The sequence below is a fragment of the Trachypithecus francoisi genome, unplaced genomic scaffold, assembly GCF_009764315.1.
Source record: "Trachypithecus francoisi isolate TF-2019V2 unplaced genomic scaffold, Tfra_2.0 Lachesis_group4, whole genome shotgun sequence".
Classification (NCBI taxonomy): domain Eukaryota; kingdom Metazoa; phylum Chordata; class Mammalia; order Primates; family Cercopithecidae; genus Trachypithecus; species Trachypithecus francoisi.
Genome location: NW_022681469.1, coordinates 93,964,839 through 93,988,511, shown reverse-complemented (window position 1 = coordinate 93,988,511; position 23,673 = coordinate 93,964,839). Strand labels below are relative to the sequence as shown.

Below are 23,673 nucleotides of genomic sequence, written 5' to 3'. Positions count from 1 at the left end.
GAGCAGCCTGGGCAACATAGTGAGATGCGATCTCTAATATATATATTTGGTATATAGCTAGATATTTGGTACAGATAGATAGATATAGATATAGATATACCAAAATTAGCTGGGCATGATATATAGATATAGATATAGATATATACCAAAATTAGCTGGGCATGATGGCATGTGCTTGTGATCCCAGCTGCATGGGATGCTGAGGGAGGAGGATTACTTAAGCCCAGGAGGTTGAAGCTACAGTGAGCCAAGTCCACGCCACTGCTCTCCAGTTTAGATGACAGAGGGAGACTGCCTTCAAAAACAAGCAAACAAAAGACCTAATGATAATGCTTATTTAATATTCTTTCTCTATTAAATAATTGTTACACATCTCCCAACTTTACAGCATTTTCCCACCTAAAAGAATACTTTAAAACTTCATAAAGGGCATAAAGTAGCATCTCTCTTAAAATATATATATAAGTGGAAATGATGATTACTTTGTAGTGCTTTAGTATATCCTATGACCAAACAAAGCTATAGTAGATATTTTGCCACTTTTTAGAACCAGTTCATAAAGTTGATCTTGAAACATTGTTAGTTAGTTTTGAATTTGGAAAGTTTCAATAATATGTGCAGATTTCCTTCACAGCTTTCAAGTGAAGTGTTGCTCCACATTTAGCAATAACGATAAGATTTTGAACATCTCTTTCTTCAAAAGTGTTTTGGAAAAATATCTGTGAGCTAATTTCATTTACATTTTAATGCTAACATATTTCTAAAACAATTCATCCATCAAGTAATATAAAATGTACTTATAATAAAGGAGATGCCTTTAAACTACATTCTTTAACTATGATCCTAATGTTATTTGTGATTATCATTTAATAATTTAATGTACTATAGGATGTCCCTAAACAATCTCTAGAACTTAACTTTGATATATATGTTTTGAGTCTTTGACTAAGACATTATATACAAAACTTTGGTTCAGATTTTTATCAGCCTTTTTACCAATAATCAAAACCCATGAACTCTAAAACATTTTAAGCCGGAAGTCTTTCTTTATTATTGTTTCTGTATATTTTCACTCTGCCTTTTGTGAAATACCACAAACAAAAACGGAATCTATATTTAATGTGAGATATTTTTATGCACATCTTAGTGAAGATGTGTTGCATATTTCCCTACAACCAACTTCCTAGAAGTAATCTAAATTATTTGTTTTTTTCCCAATGGTTTTAAAACATTATTTATAGATTAAAGCTATTTGTGCTGGTTTTAGATATTTTAGATAAGTATTTTTATTGTAATAGTATTTAATAGCATCATAAAGAGCATTAAATTCATAGCTATGGGCCAGCTAATATTCTGTGCATTACATAGAAGTTATAACTCTCACCACATGCCTTCCCACTATTTCTATCTGCAGCTAAATTTATAAATCAGTGTAATCTACTATAGACAAAATGTAAAAGAATGTCTGTTTCCTAATATTGGAAATCAGATTAATACAAATGCAAATTTAACCAGTAAATATATTTTAAATATATATCTTGCAGGGAGGAAAACAAGGTACAGCAGATAACTGTCTATGAATGGAGAATGGTTGAAGCGTTGCTTCTTGCAATTACTTTATTCTGCTACTCCATATTTGTAGAACATATATATGCAGCTTGAATACAAAGTTCATATCTTCATTTATACATGATGACCTAAAAAATTGCATTTCTTAATTTCTTGATTTCTTTATATTAGTGAAGGTATTATATTCACAGGAAAAGAAGAGAACAACATTTGTTTAAGGGGAAATAATGTAAGATAAATCTTTGAGACATGTCTTACTCTGTTGCCTAGGCTGAGTAGAGTGGCTTGATCATGGCTCACTGCAGCCTAAACCTCCCAGGCTCCTGTCTCAGCCTCCCAACTAGCTAGGTTTACTGATGTGCATCACCATACCCAGTTAATTTTTTTCTTTGTAGAGATGAGGTCTCACTTTCTTGCCTGGGCTGACCTTAAACTCCTGGGCTCAAGCACTCCTACTGCCTCAGCCTCCCAAAGTGCTGGGATTATAAGCATCAGCCACCATGGTTGGCCTAGATAAATCTTTATTATATTTTGCCTTTCAAGAGAAAAACTAAAAGAAATAGCAACTTTTTTTGTGTTTGCCTGAGTTTATTTCACAGGTGGAAATCAAAGGTGGTCTTAATGTATTTTTGCAGGATGGGGAGACATTGACTAAACTGTATTTTAAAATATTTACAAAGCCTGACATAAAGTTTATTCCAATTTGCAACTGTATATCAGTGTTAAAGAATATACAATCCTGTCCAACAACCCTCAAGTGTTTGATGTCATAGCATTCCCTATTCCTAGTCATCTTTTTAATGTGTCCAAGACACTCAGAAATTATCATTTTGGAGACAACAAGAATAGATCGGTGTAGAATATGCCAAGCTGCTGTTGCATTCCTAGTCATTTAAACACTTTGCCTTTGAGGTTGTTATTTTTATGTAATTTTAACAGCATAGTTAACATATGGTCATTGTATATAAATTAGGAAATGCTAATAAGTACAATAAAAATAATTCATGTACTCTAAAACCTCATTACCTTGAGAAGCCACTGTTAACTATTTAATATATATCTCTCCAGATAGTGAGATTAATCATATAAATAAACATTGTTAACAGAAGTAGATCATCCTAACATGTTCTTTTCTTACTTGCTTTTCTACTCAACAATACATTGTGCATATTCTCTGTCAGTAAATGTACTGCTGGACCATCATGTTTATGGCTGCTGAATAGTCCATTAAATGGATATGTAATAACTTAGTCAACCGTTCTCAGTTGCTGAGGCATTTAGGTTATTTCCCATTATTTTTTATTTTAATCAAAATGAAAATTAGCAGTCCCTTTTACCTCTGTGTTTGCACATGTATCCAATGTTTTCTTAAGTAAATTCCTAGGAGTGGGCATTTGAATCATGTTACAAATTGTGTTCCCGAGATCTATACTCATTTGGAACTACTTTAGAAGCACCTGGTTTTACAGAATATGAATTTCTGAGGACCAGACAGCACCTGGCCTCATTCTTACCTAAAATGTATTGAAATAGTATTCACCTGTGTACTGAGGCGAGCTCTCTTCTTGGAGTCACTGTTGAAATTAATGGGCCACCCACTATCTCCTCGGGCTGGCATTAACCACATGTTGCCTACGGAAGCATGTCAGCAGCTGCCAGTGAAATGGCCCGACCCTTCACTTCCTGGCTGCCCACTGAATATACTTCAGTCATTTTCCTCAGTTTCCTTTTGCTCTTTTCAGTGCACACCCTTTGCTCTCCGTGCGTATATTCTGTTCTTCCTGCATGTTTATACGCTTGTATGCCTTCATGTATTTTGTAAAAATAAGAGTAAACGGATGTCTTCATATTTTAAAATTTTCAACAATGTAATTTTTTCTTAACCATTTGCACCTATTCTGCTAAGAAGTATCAAGGCAAAGAGGAAAACTCAGATGTTCCTCGTAGGAAACGTAAAGTCTTGCATCTTGTTTCCCAGTGGATTGCTCTGTACAAAGACTGGTTACATGAAGATGAACATTCAAAAATGTTTTTAAAGGTAATCCAACGTTTCCAGGTATTCTTTGATGCAAAATAACTAATTTTATTTTATTTTATTTTATTTTTTTTTTTTTGAGACGGAGTTTCGCTCTGTCGCCCAGGCTGGAGTGCAGTGGCCGAATCTCAGCTCACTGCAAGCTCCGCCTCCCGGGTTTACGCCATTCTCTCGCCTCAGCCTCCCGAGTAGCTGGGACTACAGGCGCCCGCCATGTCGCCCGGCTAATTTTTTGTATTTTTTTAGTAGAGACGGGGTTTCACCGTGTTAGCCAGGATGGTCTCGATCTCCTGACCTCGTGATCCGCCCGTCTCGGCCTCCCAAAGTGCTGGGATTACAGGCTTGAGCCACCGCGCCCGGCCAACTAATTTTATTTTTAGTCATGCATTTTAAAAATCTCATTTGTAGGTAACAGTCATTCAACTTTCTTGTGATAGTCAAGTTGTGATTCAGAGAATATATAAGTTATTTTGGCTTCTGAAGCTTGATATTCCATATCTAAAAGTCATGGAAATTTTGATTGCTAATGAAATAATTAAGGAAGGTAAACCAAAACATTCAAAATTTGATACAGCTTAATATGTTGATATTCATTATAAGTTTAAAGTAACCAGTGCTCTATATATAATATTTGCGTAAAACATTATGATTTAAAAACTATATTGACAATGTATGTTCTATGAAACATTTGTCAGACGTGGTATACTTTGAGAATTTTAAGCAATAATGTGTAAATAGATATAATGTAGATTTACATTTAGAGTGAGACAAACTGATTTATTTTTTCTAATTAATAGGCTTCAATATCTTTTCAACACAGATGATTATCTGGAGAGATGATTAGTAAGACAGTTGGATTACTTTTGCCACCAAAATCATATTAAATCTACAGGTTAGGACAGAGAAGGAATGGAATGGAATTCTGGCAAGGAAGAGTTCTAGTTCAGAGTAGGCAACTGCCTAAATAGACTCAGCCTTTCATGAAGGAAACCACTTTGAATTCAGCATTTAGTTGTCATTTAGGCATCCAGTTGTTTATGAGTCTAACCAACTCTTTTAAACTCATGTTGTTTTCAAAGCAACTGCTTAGTTTAATTAAATTGACTTTTTTCTCCCAAATGATTATGTGGAATTGTGTGTGTGTGTGTGTGTGTGTGTGTGTGTGTGTGTGTTGAGACAGGGTCTTGCTCTGCTACCCAGGCTGCAGTGCAGTGACGCAGTCATAGTGCACTGCAACCTCAAACTCTTGAGCTTGAGAGATCCTTGCACCTCAACCTCCCAACTATCTGGGACTAAAGGCGTGCACTACCACACTCAGCTAATTTTTTCTTTTTTGTAGAGACAGAGTCTTGCTTTGTTGCCCAGGCTGATCTCGTACTCAGCTCGAGCAATGCTCCCTACTCAGCCCCCCAGAGTGTTGGGATTACAGCCTGAGCCACCACACCCAACCGATATTATTATTATTCTGAGGTGGAGTCTCGCTCTGTTGCCCAGGCTGGAGTGCAGTGGCGCGATCTTGGCTCACCACAAGCCCCACCTCCTCGGTTCACGCCATTCTCCTGCCTCAGCCTCCCGCATAGCTGGGATTACAGGCGCCCACTACCACACATAGCTTATTTTTTTTTTTTTTTTTTTTGTATTTTTAGTTGAGACGCGGTTTCACTGTGTTAGACATGATGTTCTCCATCTCCTGACCTCGTGGTCTGCCTGGCCTATTATTTTTTAAGGTATAGAATGGGCATGGAAATCTCTAGTAGCCAGCTAGCCACAGATCTCTAGAGTTCTCTTTCCAGAATTTCCACCTACGGCCCTGAAAGCAGATAGAGAGCCATGGCAGTTGACAGAGAAGCTACGAGTTATGATCCCACTCTGGATCTCATTGGCACCTGGTGAAACCCGCGCGTTGTCCTGGATCCATCCTTATTTCCTCTGTTAGGATAGCCGTGGTATGAGTCTTAATCCCTACAAAATGGGTATTCAACCACTCAGCTGTCATTTGTCTTTTTTCTCCAGACCATATATAGGAATGTACTGGATGATGTTTATGAATATCCAATACTTGAAAAAGAATTGAAAGAATTTCAAAAGATACTTGGAATGCACCGTCGTCAGTAAGTATTTCATTTTCCTAATTATGGTTAATGAAAGAAAACAGCAGCAAATATGATAGAATTTGGAGTGCCTTATACATAAAAGTTGATTTTGAACATTTTGACTCAGATTCATCTTGATGCCCTAGCTTTTCTAGTAGTAAATTGTGTGTTTTGTTCTCATAACTCAAAATGAAAGAACACAGAATTCAACTCGTTGACTATTGTTTTAACCCCGTTTTATATAGTAAAAACAGCCTGGGCCATAACAACGGGGTGCATAAAAACAGTTAGTAAATTATTACTTAATTTTAAAAGTCTATGTAAGTTGTCATTTTGGGGCTTGTAACTATCTCTATGGAATAGGGAGGAAAAGTTTAATAAATAGGTCTCAGGGAGTTGTGGAACATTTTATTTTATTTTTTGAGATATAGTCACTCTGCTGCTGCTCAGGCTGGAATACAGCAGCGTGATCTTGGCTGACTGCAACCTCCACCTCCTGGGTTTGAGCAATTTTCGTGCCTCAGCCTCCTGAGTAGCTGGGATTACAGACATGCACCACCACACCTGGCTACTTTTTTGTATTTTTAGTAGAGATGGGGTTTCACTATGTTGGCCAGGCTGGTCTTGAACTCCCAACCTCAGGTGATTCACCTGCCTCAGCCTCCCAAAGTACTGGGATTACAGGTGTGAGTCACCACACCCAACCTGTGGAGCATTTTAAAAGCTCAGTTTTATGAGTTCCCCGAGGTTTCTCTATCAATTTAGAAAGATTTTAAAGAGCCATTTACTCAATGACTCTTGGCATGTCTAAGTGTCCCCTAGATATCTGTCATTAATCTTTCAGATTGGCAACACTCAACTTTACTATTAGTGATATTACCATTAAGTCCCCTTACTAATTTTGGTAAAGAAAACATCAAGTCATTCAGTTTTCAGATTTAGCCACAGAGTTCATCTAAAAGGAAAACTTGTTATCTCATTTACAGTGTATATTTCGTAAACATAAAGTACATTTATTATCAAGTTGTGAAAAGCTTCTGTTACCATTTCAACAGTCACAAATTGCACCTCTCATGGAAAGTGTTAATTCAAGCCTTTCAGATGACTAATTTGTGATTTAAAGCTTGACTTAGTTTTAGTAAAGGGAGACCTCATTGCAAGTGAAACATCTGTATAAATTAATCTTAGGTAGCAAACTGTGTGTATACTTTAGTCCTCAATCATCAAAATCTTACATTGAGAGATTTGAAAGTAAAGTGCAAGTTAGCACAGTACCTTAGAGATGAATGTTGTAAATGTTGGTGGTCTTCTTTTATTACAGTCTACATTATGTTAAGTTTCCATTGCCTAAGACTTATATGAAAATATGAACTAATAAATGAAATCAAACAAGGAAAAAAGGGCAACCTTGTCATCAAAATAATTCCCCATATGGAAGTTGTTCTGTGCTATGAGGCAGACCTGTTATAGCTGGGAAACTTGAATTCATGGTTTAATACATGTGAACATATTTCATCAAATACATTAATGGAAATTTAATACATTCCATTTTAAAAACCTACACAAAAATGGTAAATACTAGAATAAAATAAGAAAATGACATAAAAAAATGATTATTGGTTGGCACAGTGACTCACACCTGTAATCCCAGCACTTTGGGAGGTGGAGGTGGGAGAATCACTTATGTCCAAGAATTTAGGAGTTTAAGACCACCCTGGACAACATAGTAAGACCCCACCTCTACCAAAAATAGAAACTTAGCTGGGCATGGTGGTACATGCCTGTAGTTCCAGTTACTTGGGAGGCTGAGGCAGGAGGATCACTTGAGCCCTGGAGGTCAAGGCTGCAGTGAACAGTGATCACACCACTGCACTCTAGCCTGGGTGAGAGAGTTAGACTATGTCTTAAAAAAAAAAAAAAAAAAAGAAAGAAAGAAAGAAATGATTCTTGCCTATTTTTATAAGATTATGAAATAGCTTTAGATTCTAGAATAAGATTCAAGCCCTAAATGTAAAACTCGTGACTTTTTTTTTTCTCTAGCCCCAGTATACAAATAGAGGAGAAAGTGTTCCTTTCTGAGAGCAAGACTCATACATTTAATTTATAGTTCACCTAATGATGTATGAAATTGGCCCCGGCACTGGCTCCTTTGTAAGTGGAGGTGGCGTTCAGAGGGCACTTGAAGGTGGGAATCTGCGGAGATGATCAGAGATGGGCAGAGTGTTCCCAGTTCCACTACACAGAGACACATCCTGGAGAAGATGTGCCTTGGCTGAGTGACTTAGCTATCTAAATAGCAGTAATTTCACCTAAAATCTATCACTGTCACTGTATGAGAAAACTTATGTCTATGGACTGAATATTGCAGTTTTTTTAAATCCTCATTTCTGTGGACTGAGTTCCCATGGACTGAGCAGATCCAGTTCCTCCCTCACTTCTGAGCTTCACTTTCTGTGGGTAGAAGGCAAAATACATCTGTTGAATCCATAACTTCTTTACTTCCTGGCTCATTTGAAATTCAGAGCCCAATGTCAAGTGTGTTGTACATAGTGAATTAATGAATACTGTGTTTTATCTTTTTTAAAGAGCAAAATCCTCTGCCTAGTGCTGGAAATTAGTCTTCCATAACAATAACTGCATTATTCTGGGTTTGGGACAAAGACTGACTTCTTGCCATTTTTCCTTTCAGCACTGTGGATGAATATTCACCACAAAAAAAGGTAAGCAGATGCTTCTATACCGAAAATTAGGTGATCTGGTTTGGAGACCTTGCCTTGCCTCTCTTGGCGTGTTTCAAAAAGAAAATGAATACTGCCTCGAGCGGAACCCGACAAGGCGGGGCGCCTGGGGTTGCAGCTTCCCTGCGCTTTCCTGCTTTGCTTTAGTTATTCCTGTGCTGGTGCAGATCCGATTTTAGCTGTGTACTCTTGACTTTTTGACATTCTGCTGGTTTTGTGGTGCATTTTAGAGTCTCGGGGCTTCCTGCTATCCCTGGAGTGATATAAATTTGAATTTTAAGATGTTTATGTCAAAAAAAAAAAAATCCAGGGAGGAGGAATCTTGACTCTAAGAGGAAAGAAGTCTTATAAGGAAAATATTTGCACTTTTAATACAACAGAAAGAGAAGGTAGCAAGTGGGAATGTGTTCTCAGTCCAATTTGATAAGGGGGAAATATGGACTGAGATATCAGGCACAAGTTTTGGAGACACAGCTGTATCAGGTGGATAATCATAATGAACAGTATGCCTGTGTCCCTTAGGAAAGTCACTGTACTATAACAGCGGTATTGAAACCATCTCAAAGTCGCTTCTATGAAAAATGTAATAGCAGAGGATCAGATTGTGATAACTATGCCTTATAGATTCATGTTGGAATGGGGAAATGATGTTTATCTCAGGAGACTATGGATGTTTGTAATAGCTAGATGTGAAAAGTCATGTTGCAGGGTATTATATAAGGACTTTTGGCCTGCTGCTGGCCTTAGCCCAGGCCCGTCGGATTGCTCATAATCTCCACCACCATTTGCATTAGTTGGGGCGACTCCCAGTTTATTTCTCTAAGATTGGATGGGTGGATTTCATATTTAAAAAAAAAAATTGGCTGGCTCTTTTGGAACATGTTGTAAACAGCTATGGTTTTCCAAAGGGCAAGAATGCATTCATTCATTGTTCTCTTTCTCCAATCTCACAGAATAAAGCCCTTTTCCACCAATTCAGTCTTAAGGAGAACTGGCTCCAGCATAGAGGAACTGTGACTGAAACAGAGGAAAGTGAGTATGGTTTGAAGTGAGGGTTTGGGGGTAGGTAGCAGTTAGCCACCATTTTTCTCCTACATTGGCATATCAGCCTGACTAACCTTCATTTCTAGCTGTCAGATAAGCATGTTAGCATCAAATAGCATGTTTTTCTTTTCTTTCTTTGAGCATTATAGTTTTCTTAGATCACATAATACTGTCCCAAGCACCAAGGATGCTTATAATTTGGGAAGCAAGGAAAGGAGACAATGCCTAGAGCCTCCTTGCATTTTTGAGAAGAGGTAAAAATGAACAGGAAACTCACCATTTTCTCCTAGAACCATTTTCTCCCTGCCTTCATCAGCCCATTGCCTATGACTAACTGGAAGGATCACCAAAGTCAATGTGCAGATTTGGGCTGAGTCAGTCCATGACTCAGTCCACGAGAAGAAACTCTTAGAGAGAATAATGGAGAGAAGGCTGCACGGTAGAAGCTCCTGCAAGGTCAGGCTGTGTGGGCAGTGCCGCCCATCTGCTGTGTCCTCAGTCACTGCTTATTTTTGTGGAAGAGGCTCATGGCTTCCCCTGAAGAGGGCTGTTCATCCAACACAAGGGGAAACACCTTTTTAGCACCCTGAAGATGCTGAAGTGCTTTTGTATGTTAATGTTTTAAAGAGGAACAAGAAATATTAACAATGGTTTTCTCCTTTTAGATAGAGGTTGAGTCAAGTGCAGAGCTGGAAAACACAGCAAATTAAAATTTTATTGCAGTTGTGACTCACAGACGCTCTCTTTTGACTCATCTTCCTTCATATGCTGAAATTCTGAGTGTGATCGTTTAATATTTGCCCGATTTGTGGAACTTGTAAAAGAAGCCACAAAGATGCTTATTCCTTCAGATAGTGTTTGTATATAATGCTGCTGATAGATGGTTCTGTTGACTCATATTAAGTGTCATCTGTGACAAGTGAAAGAGAAAACAAAATTATCTAACTTCCTAATTCCTTTGTTGCTGACCTTCCTTGCCCATTTGTCTTGAAGTTTCATCATATAGTTTTCCAAGCTGAGCTGCAAAAAGGCAAAGTATTTCAAGGCCCCCAGCCTCTTTTTGTTTATCAGTTTATTTAGCAAGATGTAAACTTACCCCGCATATAGTAGTTTATAGACAGATTTTGCCTTGCTTAAAAATTCCATCTTTCTATGGAAGGAGGAAAGCCTTTTTTTCTCTCGCTAGTCTGTTGGCAAAATACAAAACAACTATTTGTTACATGCTATTGTTTTAGTGACATACCCAACCAAACCAAATATGTCAAGTGTCTCCTGGTAGTGTGTTTACTTTCAGGTTCTATACATATAAACTCATAGTTAGACTTTTGCTTCATTTGTAGTTCTATGAAAACATTCCTGGGCTTATTTTTGTGGTGACATTTAAACTGCATATAAAATTTCTCCAGAAGCTTCACTCTCAATTTTTTTTGCAACACCAAAGAGTAGAATATCTAAGTATATCATTGTCCTTCTGTCTACTGGAAAGAAGCTGGTGCATTTTATACATTTATAGTAGCTGATATAAGAGGCAATGTGTCAGTTACTTTCATTGCTATTAAAACAGCTTCTGCTATTAATATCATAAAGAAAACATTTTTCAGGACCCATTCACCCTGACAGTGATAATGTCCTAGTAATAATTATTAGCACCACAGACAATAAAAAAGGAAATTAAAAAGGCTAGAAATGTGACCTCCATTTGGAAACTAAATTCATCACTACCTTGATGGGAGAAATGGAGTCAGTCTTAAATGATTGAGAAAGCTGAACTCAAAAACCAAAGCAGATGACAGATTTTTAGATAAACTTATGAGAATTTTAATAGCAAAATACGGTGTTCTTGATTGGGCCACTGACATTGTCCTGAAATGGAGTGTAAAGGAAAAATTTATGAATTAGACACTTTAATATGCAGCTTTGGGAGATCTCGGCAACTGTCAAAGAAGGGATTTAAAAATACAGTCTGTGCACCACAGATTCCACTGTATTATGGTCAGATGGTTTCTACAATGAGTACACACTTGTATGACTCGGGTCTCTCATTGCAGAATGAAAAGATTAAATACTACGTGTGCTTGTTGGCTAGCTTTATAACATCTGAGTTTCATGTGTTTGCAAGCACACATTCATAGACGTATACCCTCAGGCGCTCATGTGCGTATATAAGAAATCTAACTCTATATGTGTTATACTGAAGAGCATAGCAAGGTGGGTTGATTTAGAAAAGTTGATCAAGGTGCCTTGATTTGGAAAAGTCTATACCTCATGACCACTGTTCTGTTTCCAAACAATTCTTTTCACTTGTGCAGTTTTCTGCCACGTGTATATAACAGAGCACTCCTATGTCAGTGTGAAGGCAAAAGTTTCCAGTACAGCCCAAGAGATCCTAAAATTCGTGGCAGAAAAGATCCAGTATGCCGAAGAGGATCTGGCTCTGGTGGCCATCACATTCTCTGGAGGTAAATTGTTTTCTACCCTTGAATATTAATCTTTCACTGATCTCCTTCAAAAGGAGGGAGTTGGCATTTTTGTAGAGTAAAAGTGCAGCTCCTCCCTTCTGGGCCCGCAGCTGGATGACCACAGTAACAATAAGAAGCTGCCTACCAGAAGTGTTTCCATGACAACAGTTGGGTACTGTGGGATACTGAATTTCCTCCCCAAGAACTGAATAGAGAGGCATGCCAGTGTTTTAAAATACATTACAAAGCTTTTCATATTTTGTACTCTAGATAAGCCTTCTATTTTCCTAGTTAAATTAACTTGGGAAATTGCTAAAGAGTGAAATTACTTTGGGGGGAAAAAAAGGAAAGATGGCCTTGAACCAGTCCTATTGAGGGCTGACAGTTTAATAGTTAAAGACTCCCTATTGAAAGAAAGACAAACTGTACAATAAGCTGAAAGCTCACACGGCAATATTCCTTTAGGTGGACGTGGGGAGTGAGGCCTGGTTACAGCTTCTCCTTCTGTTGGGCCTTATTTATCCTCAGAGAATGGTTTATTGTCTGTTTTGAATAAGATCACACAGATTACAAGCTGACACTATTGATCTGTGCGGCTTGAACAGACCCCTTCGTTTTCACTGGAGCCTGTCAGATCTGTGCTGCTGGCCTCCTTTTTTGGTTTGCAATCTTTATTTAATATCTCCTTAACCCTGAGAAAAAATACAAAGAAAGTGACTTAGCATCAGTAGTTGAAAAACGTGAGCACTGTGTGGACTAATCAACCAGAGATGCGGGCGGGGGAGGGGAGCAGATAAACTGCATTCCTGTTTACCCTTTGTTATCATTCTCCAGTTGGAAAATGAGTATCAGAATGTACTTGAGGGTAAAGTACCTTGTTCCTATGGCTTTGTTGCTCACAGGCAGGTAAAATGGTCCTACAAGCTGGCTGATTACATATGCAAATGAAGCCCTTCTCCCTGGGCCTAATACAGAAGAATCCCTCTCCCCTCTCCCAGGGCTCTAATTGTATATCTTAGCAAAACATGATCTAGAAAAAAGAATTTGACAAACATATGGGCTAAATGAATTTTAATCAGAAAGTGGTTCGATTTTTGATAATATATTTCAAATAGGTATGATAAATGTATATTTAATTTTCAAGTGACCAAAAATATAAAAGGATTTTAAACAGTATTAAGCTTTATCAATACTGCTTAATTAAGCAGTATTAAGCTTGAGCATCTGCCTCTCCAGGTAGTACCATTACAGAGAGTGATCCTGGGGTCCCCATTCAGACAGAAGGTGCCAGAGAAGGAAGAGCTGAATGAACTTTGCAGGAAAACTGAGACCCCTCTCCTTTGGGAGCTGACTGAGAGTCAACCCAGGGCCTCATGAGAAGCTGGCAATTAATGAGCGGCTCTTTCACTGTCCAATATCTATTTGGTGGCTGTGAAATACCATTTTCACACTCTATTAAATTAGATTCATCAGGATGGGCAATAGCGTTGTAATGTGTATAGACGCATTGCTAATCATCACTAGAAATATCAGCGTATCTCTTGAATTATCCCACAGATTTGGCAGTGTGCCATTATTTTCCATCCTCTACCTTTTTTTTTTTTGCCTGTAGGGAACCTTTCTTCCTGCATCGTTTTATCCCCCAAACAATAATGTTTTAACGAAGAAAACAAACTCAAGAGCTTAATGCATTCCTTGTTCTAATTAGATCATTTTTAATAAATTATATTTTAGTGCTACTTCAAAAAGAAATGGTGAGTTTTTTCTTTATTTTTGTCAAAAAAAAAGTTTTAAGATGTCAGAGATGTTGGAGGTTTTATGGATTTTTTAAAAGGAATAATAGTATCATTCTCATAGCTTTGGTAGGTTTTTAGCTGTTTTTTACCCAGGGTAGTTATATGTATGTAGTAACAATAAACTACCCAGTTATTCAGAGGTTAAAATTCTATCAGTTTTAATCTTTCATAGTGTAGTGACAAACCTGAAAATAAAGGGAAAAATATTTCTCAGCAAATAGAAAAATGCTATCAGAAAGTTATGACATTTTATTCTATAAAGTGTGAATGGCTCTCATAAATTCAGATTTAAGGTATACATAGGCACAGAAAGGGCTGCAGGAAATTATAGCTGAACAAAGAAGGAGCAGATGGAACCCAGGAGATGAAACTTCAGAACCCGGCCGTGTGACACCATCCACTATACATGTCACCAGCCCAACATTATAGTACTGTGGATCTTTATAATGCTGGGCCATAAAGAATATATTAGATTATTATTTGTGTACTCTGTATTAAACAGAAATGTTCAAAACAACACTTTGCATTTGGGTCAATTATCTAGAAAAGGCATATGAAATATTGCATTTCCCAATCATGCTGGATAACCGAACAGCTACCTTAGGAGAAGTTGATTGTGTCACAGTGAAATAAACTTTAATATGGCTTTAGTCTACTCCCATATGCATTTTGTAGTTAGGAGGAGGGCATTTTCTAGGAAGAAAGCTATTATATTATAAGAGGGCTCCAACTGTGGTAGAAAATGGTCAGAGGATAGGAACAATTTTCATCAAGAGAAATAAGATAGAAGAGGAATATATGAAAAATACTCAATCTACTAGTTAAGAAACACAAAGTAAACAGAGAATCTACTTTTTGTATTAGCAAAATAGTAAACTTACCAAAAGTATTGACCAGGCTGGGCGCGGTGGCTCATGCCTGTAATCCCAGCACTCTGGGAGGCCAAGGCAGGTGGATCACTTGAGGTCAGGAGTTCACGATCAGCCTAGACAACATGGTGAAACTCCATCTCTACTGAAAATACAAAATTAGCCAGGCGTGGTAGCAGGCACCTGTAATCTCAGCTACTCAGGAGGCTGAGGTGGGAGAATCACTTGAACCCAGAAAGCAGAGGTTGCAGTGAGCTGAGATCACATGAGTGCTCTCCAGCCTGGGTGACAGAGTGCAACTCCGTCTCAAAAAAAAAGTAATGATCAGTGTTAGTCAGTGTGCAAGTTTTATACCTATTTTTTAGGAAAATATATTGTCTTTTTTTTTTTTTTTTTTTTTTTTTGAGACGGAGTCTCGCTCTGTCGCCCAGGCTGTTGTGCAGTGGCGCAATCTGGGCTCACTGCAAGCTCCGCCTCCCGGGTTTACGCCATTCTCCTGCCTCAGCCTCCCGAGTAGCTGGGACTACAGGCGCCCGCCACCTCGCCCGGCTAGTTGTTTTTTTTGTATTTTTTAGTAGAGACGGCGTTTCACTGTGTTCGCCAGGATGGTCTCGATCTCCTGACCTCGTGATCCGCCCATCTCGGCCTCCCAAAGTGCTGGGACTACAGGCGCCTGCCACCTCGCCCAGCTGGTTTTTTGTATTTTTTTAGTAGAGACGGGGTTTCACCATGTTAGCCAGGATGGTCTCGATCTCCTGACCTCGTGATCCGCCCATCTCGGCCTCCCAAAGTGCTGGGATTACAGGCTTGAGCCACCGCGCCCGGCCTATATTGTCTTTTTTAAAAAATAAAAATCAGAAACAATTTGGTAGCTTGTGTCAAAAACTTAAAAAATTTTCATTCCCTTTAAGCTAGTAATTCTAATACTGGGAGTCCGTCTTAAGAAAATCATTTATGTAACAAACCTGCACGTTATGCACATGTACCCTAGAACTTAAAGTATAATAATAATAAAAAATAATAATAAAAATAAATTTAACCTAAAAAAAAAAAAGAAAATCATTTATAAGCAGACAAAGATTTAAACATAAAGATGTTGACTTCAGCAATATATATTATGGCTGATATAATAATAGATCCCATTTACCAAACCCCAGTTATGTGCCAGGCCCCGTGCCGGTACTTAACATACATCATGCCATCTAATTTATATGACCAAAAAAATTAACCATTAAATGTTCAACAATAGAGGAAAGATTAAATGATGGTATAATGAACTATTATATAACCAATTAAATATGTCATATGTAAATAATTTTGTTAAGTGGATAAAGTGCTTATAAGAATATCAGAATATAAAATTATGGAATAATTGCAAATGTATATGTGTATCCACGATAATTATAAATGCGTATGCATAAATCATTGCAAATCAATGCAATTTGTGTGTGTGTATATATACACACAGTTATATAAAAATCAGAACAAAAACAGACCTAAATGTAACCAGTGTTAACATGGTATTGTTATCTTAGATGAGTAAATTTTACTTTTTCTTTTTTTTTTTTTTTTTTTTTTTTGAGGCGGAGTCTCGCTCTGTCGCCCGGACTGGAGTATAGTGGCCAGATCTCAGCTCACTGCAAGCTCCGCCTCCTGGGTTTCCGCCATTCTCCTGCCTCAGCCTCCCAAGCAGCTGGGACTACAGGCGCCCACCACCTCGCCCGGCTAGTTTTTGTATTTTTAGTAGAGACGGGGTTTCACCGTATTAGCCAGGATGGTCTCGATCTCCTGACCTCGTGATCCGCCCGTCTCGGCCTCCCAAAGTGCTGGGATTACAGGCTTGAGCCACCGCGCCCGGCCAATTTTACTTTTTCTCTTAAACTGTTCTATGTTCCAAACAATGACTAAATGTTATAGGAAGGAACTGCAAGAGGACTCCACTTTCTGGCCACTGAGCAGTGAGAGCTGTTCATGATGCCACTGTTATCATTGTATAGAGTGTGCAGAACTAAAACTAATCCACTTTAAGTTCTATTTACTTTTAAGTATTTTTCTTTGGCAAGTTTCACTTAAGTGTACTGTGTAGGCCTACTGCTGCCACTCTTGTATTTCTGATTATTCCTTTTTTTTTTTTTTCAAATAAAGGAAAGCATGAACTTCAGCCGAATGACTTAGTCATCTCCAAATCCCTCGAGGCATCTGGTCGGATATATGTCTATCGGAAAGACCTGGCAGACACTTTGGTAAGGACCTTCAGCCTTCTATTTGAAACAAACAGGCCAGGTGAGGTGGCTCATACCTGTAATCCGAGCACTTTTGAGAGGCCAAGGCAGGAAGATGGCTTGAGCTCAGAAGTTTGAGACCAGCTTAGAAGTTTGAGACCCTGTCTCTACAAAAAAATTTAAAAATTAGCTGGGCATAGTAGTACACACCTGTTGTCCCTAGGTGTGTGCTGAAGTGGGAGGATCTCTTGAGCCCAGGAGATCGAGGCTGCAGTGAGTTGTGATCTCATCATTGCACTCCAGCCTGGGTGACGGGGTAGGACTTTGTCTAAAAAAAAAGAAAAAAAAGGAATGGTCCTGCTATTCAGAACACATACACCACGTAAATGTCAGACTCAAAGCATAATATTTATGTGTTTATAATGAATGCTAAAAAATTAAATTATTTCTTCCCTTATCCAATGATGTAATTCCCAAGTAACACTACTTGTACAAATCAAAAAGGGGTCAAGCAATTCAATCCAATCCAATCCCACTTGAGGAATGCTAAACCCTGCCTAAGTGAAACCCTTTCTGAGCCCCTGAAAATAAGGGATTTGAGACAAGTGACTCCTTCTCCCATCGAATTTTAATTTCATTTCTTCTTTTTCGGTGAGTATATGGAGATGAGGCTGAGAAATGCATCCTAGGTGGATTTAAGGAGAAAGAGACCTTTGTTTCAGTACGTTTGGTACACTTGGTTCCATTCCCTTGAAGAAAAGCATGGATGATCTGCCTTCTGTGTGTAGAACGAGGTCATGGTGAAGGGGCACCAGCTGCCACTGAAGAGCAAGAGTCTGGAGAAATGTAGAATGCGCACTTTAAGTTACTTTCAGTCCAAAATTTAAGAACACTTATACATAAGTGGATGATTTCATTGCTGCTGTGGTTCCTAAAGACTTCAGTCCTGGGGTTGGTTTCTGAATAGCAGGACCAGGCTTCAGATCCATCATCTAGAAAAAGTGGGCTCTAGCAGATTGCGATTGTGTCTGAAACTCAGAGTCCCCATCTCTTCATGGAGCCATCGCTGGGGTGAGTCTTTCTCACTGGCTCCTGTTGTATGTATAATTGAGAAACCTGCATACCATGTAGGTTAACCCAAACTACTGATAATAGTTTTACGTCCAGATATATGTCTACTGGAAAGATTTTATGTAACATTGTCTGCAGGATATTAAACTACCATAATCATGTTAATCACTTATTACTAGATCTGTGTGTACTGCGTAGTTTACATACGGTATCTCGTTTAACACTTCCAGTAACCCCAGGAGAGAGGCTGAGTAACCACTCTAGCTTCATACAGCCAAGTAAGGGAGAGTGCTTCGATTTTTAAGTGCAATTATATGTTTGACTCTGAAGCCCCTGTGCATTCCTTTCATTTGTACATGCCTTACATGGACCCTTCCTGTGCTGTCCTTCAGCAGGCCACAAGTCCTGTGTAATTCCGTCAGTGAAACGTAACCAACTGGGTGCTGCACAGCATTTTTGAGTAAAAATGAGATTGATTTTACCGCTCCCCATGATCTGACATGTAGCTACTGCGGGGCTTGTTGTGGTAGAGGAAACCTCCACTCTGAATATCTTCCACTCATCCTCTGCCACCCATACGTGGCCTTCTCAGGCAGCTCCCTCCTGTGCATCCCCATGGCTCAATCTACCACTGTCTAGGGCCACATTCAGAAAAGAAGGCAGTCCTGGGCAATGCCTTGATGGAATAAATAGGTGCTGTGAAATATGTTCCAAGAGAAGCCAGACGCCATCCTACCTCAAAAGCTTCCCCCACCAACTCCCGACACCACCGAAAATTGTCCTATTGGAATCATAGGTTTAGATATTTCATCACCAAAAGATGTCAGTTAAAATCTAACATTGTGAGAGAAGAATAACAGATGAAAACACCAGTACCTACTATCACTTTCACATAGATTAATCTTCTTAGAAAACAGGAATTAGAGCACTGAAGGAATGAGATAGAAAAATTTAATGTTCCTTGGCAAGGGCAATGGACAACCTTGAATAAATAGTTATTCAACCTTGAATAACTAGAGTTAATAACTCGAGTTGGGTAAGGGACCCAATTAGGGAGAAAATGGGCACAAAAAAACAAGTAGAAATTTCCTGACACCTCTAAATTATTAAGCAGGTATGTGTGTTACTTCCTCACTCTGGGTCTTTCTTTGAAAGTCAGCAGTAGAGTCTGTCTGGTCTTAGCCTATCCAGACCAATCCCTGAGAAACCTCAGCTTTTCCTCCACCTCAACACCTCAAAATTTGTTAGCTGGTTCATTTGGTCATTGCTTTCTGAGCACCACACTGTACCCTACACTGGGGATACAGAGACAAAGTGAACCTTGACCTGCCGCTGAGAGGACTGAGTCTGTGGGAAAGCTCTATGAAGATCTTCAGTCATTAGGTTTTTTTTTGTTTTTGAGATGGAGTCTTGCTCTGTGGCCCAGGCTGGAGTGCAGTGGCCAGATCTGGGCTCACTGCAAGCTCCGCCTCCCTGGTTCACGCCATTCTCCTGCCCCAGCCTCCCGAGTAGCTGGGACTACAGGCGCCCGCCACCTCGCCCGGCTAGTTTTTTTTGTATTTTTTTTTAGTAGAGACGGGGTTTCACCTTGTTAGCCAGGATGGTCTCGATCTCCTGACCTCATGATCCGCCCGTTTCGGCCTCCCAAAGTGCTGGGATTACAGGCTTCAGCCACCGTGCCTGGCCTAGGTTTAAAAAAAAAAAAATAGGGCCGGGCGCGGTGGCTCAAGCCTGTAATCCCAACTTTGGGAGGCCGAGACGGGCGGATCACAAGGTCAGGAGATCGAGACCATCCTGGCGAACACAGTGAAACCCCGTCTCTACTAAAAATACAAAAAACTAGCCGGGCGAGGTGGCGGGCGCCTGTAGTCCCAGCTACTCGGGAGGCTGAGGCAGGAGAATGGCGGGAACCCGGGAGGCGGAGCTTGCCGTGAGCTGAGATCTGGCCACTGCACTCCAGCCTGGGCGACAGAGCAAGACTCAGCCTCAAAAAAAAAAAAAAAAAAAAAAAAAAAAAGGAAAACTTTTTGTCAATGTAAAACTTCTAAAATGCAAATAATTTATTTTTCAGTTTAGAAATACGGATTAATATTTGGCAGCTGGAATATTCCCTTTATCCTACTATGCCATTTATTGTTGCAAGGTTCCTTCTGTTTGTTTTAAAGTTATTATTCAAATCTAACCCTTCAAATGGGAGAATTTATATTTTCATTAGAAAACATCAACTATTTTGGAAACATGCCAAATAATCTTTTTAATAACTTTAGTGGTGAAATAGATTGAAAGTTGTGATGGCATCTAATACTTTTATGCCATATCTTAAGGAAATACTGTTACCAGCCTCATAGTGGTTAGGCCCTATTTACATAGGGAAAGTGGTTGATGCTTAAAATAATAATCCACCACGGCATATAAATGAAATAATTTTTATTTTTTATTTCATGTTAAATTTGTTTTGTTACTTTGCATGGGCATTTTAATAAAATGTGTAAATGTGTGTCTGGGATGAGACTTGCTAAACATATTTCCTGTAAACGCCATGTCTGTCTTTATTGAAGTGCACCATGACATTTCTTTTGTTTGTTTTTATACTAACCCTGCTGGCACATTAATTCTTACCAGAAGCCAAAGTGATTTCGGGGCTTTCGCTTTTATTATGCTGTCTGCCAGGGCGGTGTTTTATAATCAGATTTGTGTGTGCATGTGTGCACGTGGGGGCGGGGGAGAGAGATGGGGGAGGAGCGGGCGAACTCACTGAAGTATCATTGATCACGTTCTACTATTTCCAAGACCGTTTCCTAAATTGGCTGTAACTCACTGAAGGTGAACAGACCAGGGAAAATATTAAGTGCACTCAGAAAAGATTACTTTGCTAATCTGGGTTTCTAGTGCCTTTCTACAGCCAGCCAATGCAGTGCAAAACATTTGGGAATTACTGAGGATCTTTTTGCTTCTGTCGGTTTAGAACCCGTTTGCAGAAAATGAGGAATCACAGCAAAGGTCGATGAGGATTTTGGGAATGAACACTTGGGATCTTGCTCTGGAATTAATGAATTTTGATTGGAGTCTATTCAATTCAATTCACGAGGTAAGTGAGGAGTGAAAAGATAAAATACAAATGCTGTTTTAACTGTGAATTCTTTGTGCAGAATATCAATGCATGCGGTGATGAAATTATACTAGAATAACATGGTCCAAAAGATACTTGGGGACTTTAAATATATTGAAAGACTGACTCAAGTCTAAAAAAATCAGAATGTGCAAGCATGCTTTTATTTGTTCCAAGTGTGAGCATATGCTTGTGTCATGTATAAATATGCTATATTTCACGTATATAAATATATATATGTATTTGGAGATGAAGCTCTAATGGGGTTGATTAACCATTTTACCTTTGATATTGATAGGTTTATTTTTTCCATGAAGTTTATGATAGTTGTACAAGAATCATATTCATATTTATTTATGTACACACATATGCATCTTTTAACTTAAGAACATTCTACAAGTTTAGACTGCATTGTAAGACTTAAAGTACTTTATTGAAAATTTTAGATATATTTCAAGTTTTTATGTCCATCAATTTTTCACTTGAGGACAGATTATGACATTTTTAAAACAATAGATTGGGAGCAAAATGCTACCGACAATTCTTGAGTACATTTGGCCAGAGGAAACACTCACGGGAATCAAGAGATGAAAAATGTTAGAGCCCTCTGCAACCATATGTTGCATTTGTTTTGCCGTATAGTAAAATATTTCATTCTGAAGTGGCCTTTCCTTCTGAAGAAGGAACCTCATGCCCAATTTAGAGACCCAAATGTCCTCGTATTTTCTCATTAAACAGATTTCAATAATTGTGATCAGAATGTGAGCAAGTAATGAATTCCTTCAGGCTAAATGACTTGTGTCTTTGGAAATGTTAGTAGACTAGGATATATCCCTGCTTATGCAGTGGAAGAATGTAGATTACCTCTGTAAAACACACACACACACACACACACATTTAAAAACAAATCTATTGCTTTGCACATGATCCATCTATATAAATAGTTATTGATCTTGTTTGCTTTCATAAATTATTAGACCTTGCCCTAATCTCATTCTCTTTCCATTTATGGTTTGACAATGTTTTATATCAGTGGTTTTTTTTTTTTTTTTTTTTTTTGAGACGGAGTCTGGCTCTATCGCCCAGGCTGGAGTGCGGTGGCCGGATCTCAGCTCACTGCAAGCTCCGCCTCCCGGGTTTACGCCATTCTCCTGCCTCCGCCTCCCAAGTAGCTGGGACTACAGGCGCTCGCCTCGTCGCCCGGCTAGTTTTTTGTATTCTTTAGTAGAGACGGGGTTTCACCGTATTAGCCAGGGTGGTCTCGATCTCCTGACCTTGTGATCCGCCCGTCTCGGCCTCCCAAAGTGCCGGGATTTAAAGAGCAGATACTCAGACCAGCATCATCTGCGGGACTTGGGCACTTGTTAGAAATGCAGATTTCCGGCCCCTCCACACCCCTGCAGGATCAGAGGTTCTAGGGGTGGGATCTGGCAATCTGTGCTTCAGCAGTCCTCCAGGTGATCCTGATTCACACCAAAATTTGAGGACCACTGTCTTAGAGAACAGACCTGTGAGGGTCTGATGTGCACCTTAACAAATACTAGTAGTACTAGTGTTCATTTTCACTTGAATTTTTCAACATGACAAGGTTCAGAAATTTGGGGATTCCATTTATCCTATGATTTAAACTTCAGAATATCTTAGATTTGTATATAAAGATGTCTTCCTTACATTCTGAAAAATCACTTATATAACACAAAAATCACAAAAAACATTATTGAATGAGGCACCTCCAAAACTAAGTCATTTTGAATTTAATATATTACCATTCGCCATATTCTCCGTTAGCATATTAATAATATGGGAGGGACTACCTGAAGTAGCTCTTAAAATTTGACCGAATTTTGTATCAACTATACTTTGCTATAAATAAACCCTGGCATGAATACATTTTCTTTCAGCAAGAGCTGATCTACTTCACATTCAGCAGACAGGGAAGTGGGGAACACACTGCAAACCTCAGCCTTCTGCTCCAGAGATGCAATGAGGTCCAGCTCTGGGTGGCCACGGAGATTCTGCTCTGCAGCCAGCTGGGCAAGCGAGTGCAGCTGGTGAAAAAATTCATCAAAATTGCGGCTCAGTAAGTTTCTAGTGTGAGAAGTGCCATTCCTCTAGTCTCCTTGAGAGAGTACATTGTTTTTCTTTTTGTCTTATGGGTGATAAGGGTTGGGATATAAACATGTAATATGGAGTTAAATGACCAAATGGCTGAAAAGGTCCATTTTTGAATATTTATGTCTTTGCATTTCAAGTATTTATACCTTAAAGTAAATGTCAAAATATCAGACAGAAGCACTGTGCTCTCTGCCTCAGCACTAATAAGCAGGCGGCAGTACACACATCCTTCATGTTGCAGCTGAACTACAGTGTGCCTGGGTGAGCTACAGGAGGCTAGAAAAAAGGAGATGATGATGTGCAGAAGTGGGAATCATTGCACGTCAGGTGCGTTGTAGGACCCGTTCATTGCTCCTTGAGGCCCACAGTATGAACTTTTGAGAACTCGTTCATTAGAAGGCCCTGCAGTGGCTGGCCCCACCCCCTGAGCCTCACCCCTGGGTGCACCCCATGCTCTAGCCACTCTAAATGTCTGTCTTTCCCATGAGCACCATCTTCCAAGCGTGAATACTTGTCGGCTTTGCCAAGAATGGCCACTGGCACTCAGCAAATT

The 23,673-nt window shown here is 39.1% G+C and overlaps 1 protein-coding gene across 2 annotated transcripts in view; it reads left to right on the top strand.

Annotated features, from left to right (window-relative positions):
* The window catches only part of RAPGEF5 (Rap guanine nucleotide exchange factor 5), a 241,612-nt gene that overhangs the window by 193,099 nt on the left and 24,840 nt on the right, over positions 1-23,673 (top strand). For both annotated transcript variants that reach the window (XM_033192533.1, XM_033192532.1), the window contains exons 13-20: positions 3,463-3,607; positions 5,618-5,715; positions 8,387-8,417; positions 9,389-9,467; positions 11,789-11,938; positions 16,749-16,846; positions 20,862-20,984; positions 22,907-23,085. In XM_033192533.1, the coding sequence (XP_033048424.1) occupies positions 3,463-3,607; positions 5,618-5,715; positions 8,387-8,417; positions 9,389-9,467; positions 11,789-11,938; positions 16,749-16,846; positions 20,862-20,984; positions 22,907-23,085 (903 nt within the window). The remainder of the gene's footprint in view (positions 1-3,462; positions 3,608-5,617; positions 5,716-8,386; positions 8,418-9,388; positions 9,468-11,788; positions 11,939-16,748; positions 16,847-20,861; positions 20,985-22,906; positions 23,086-23,673) is intronic.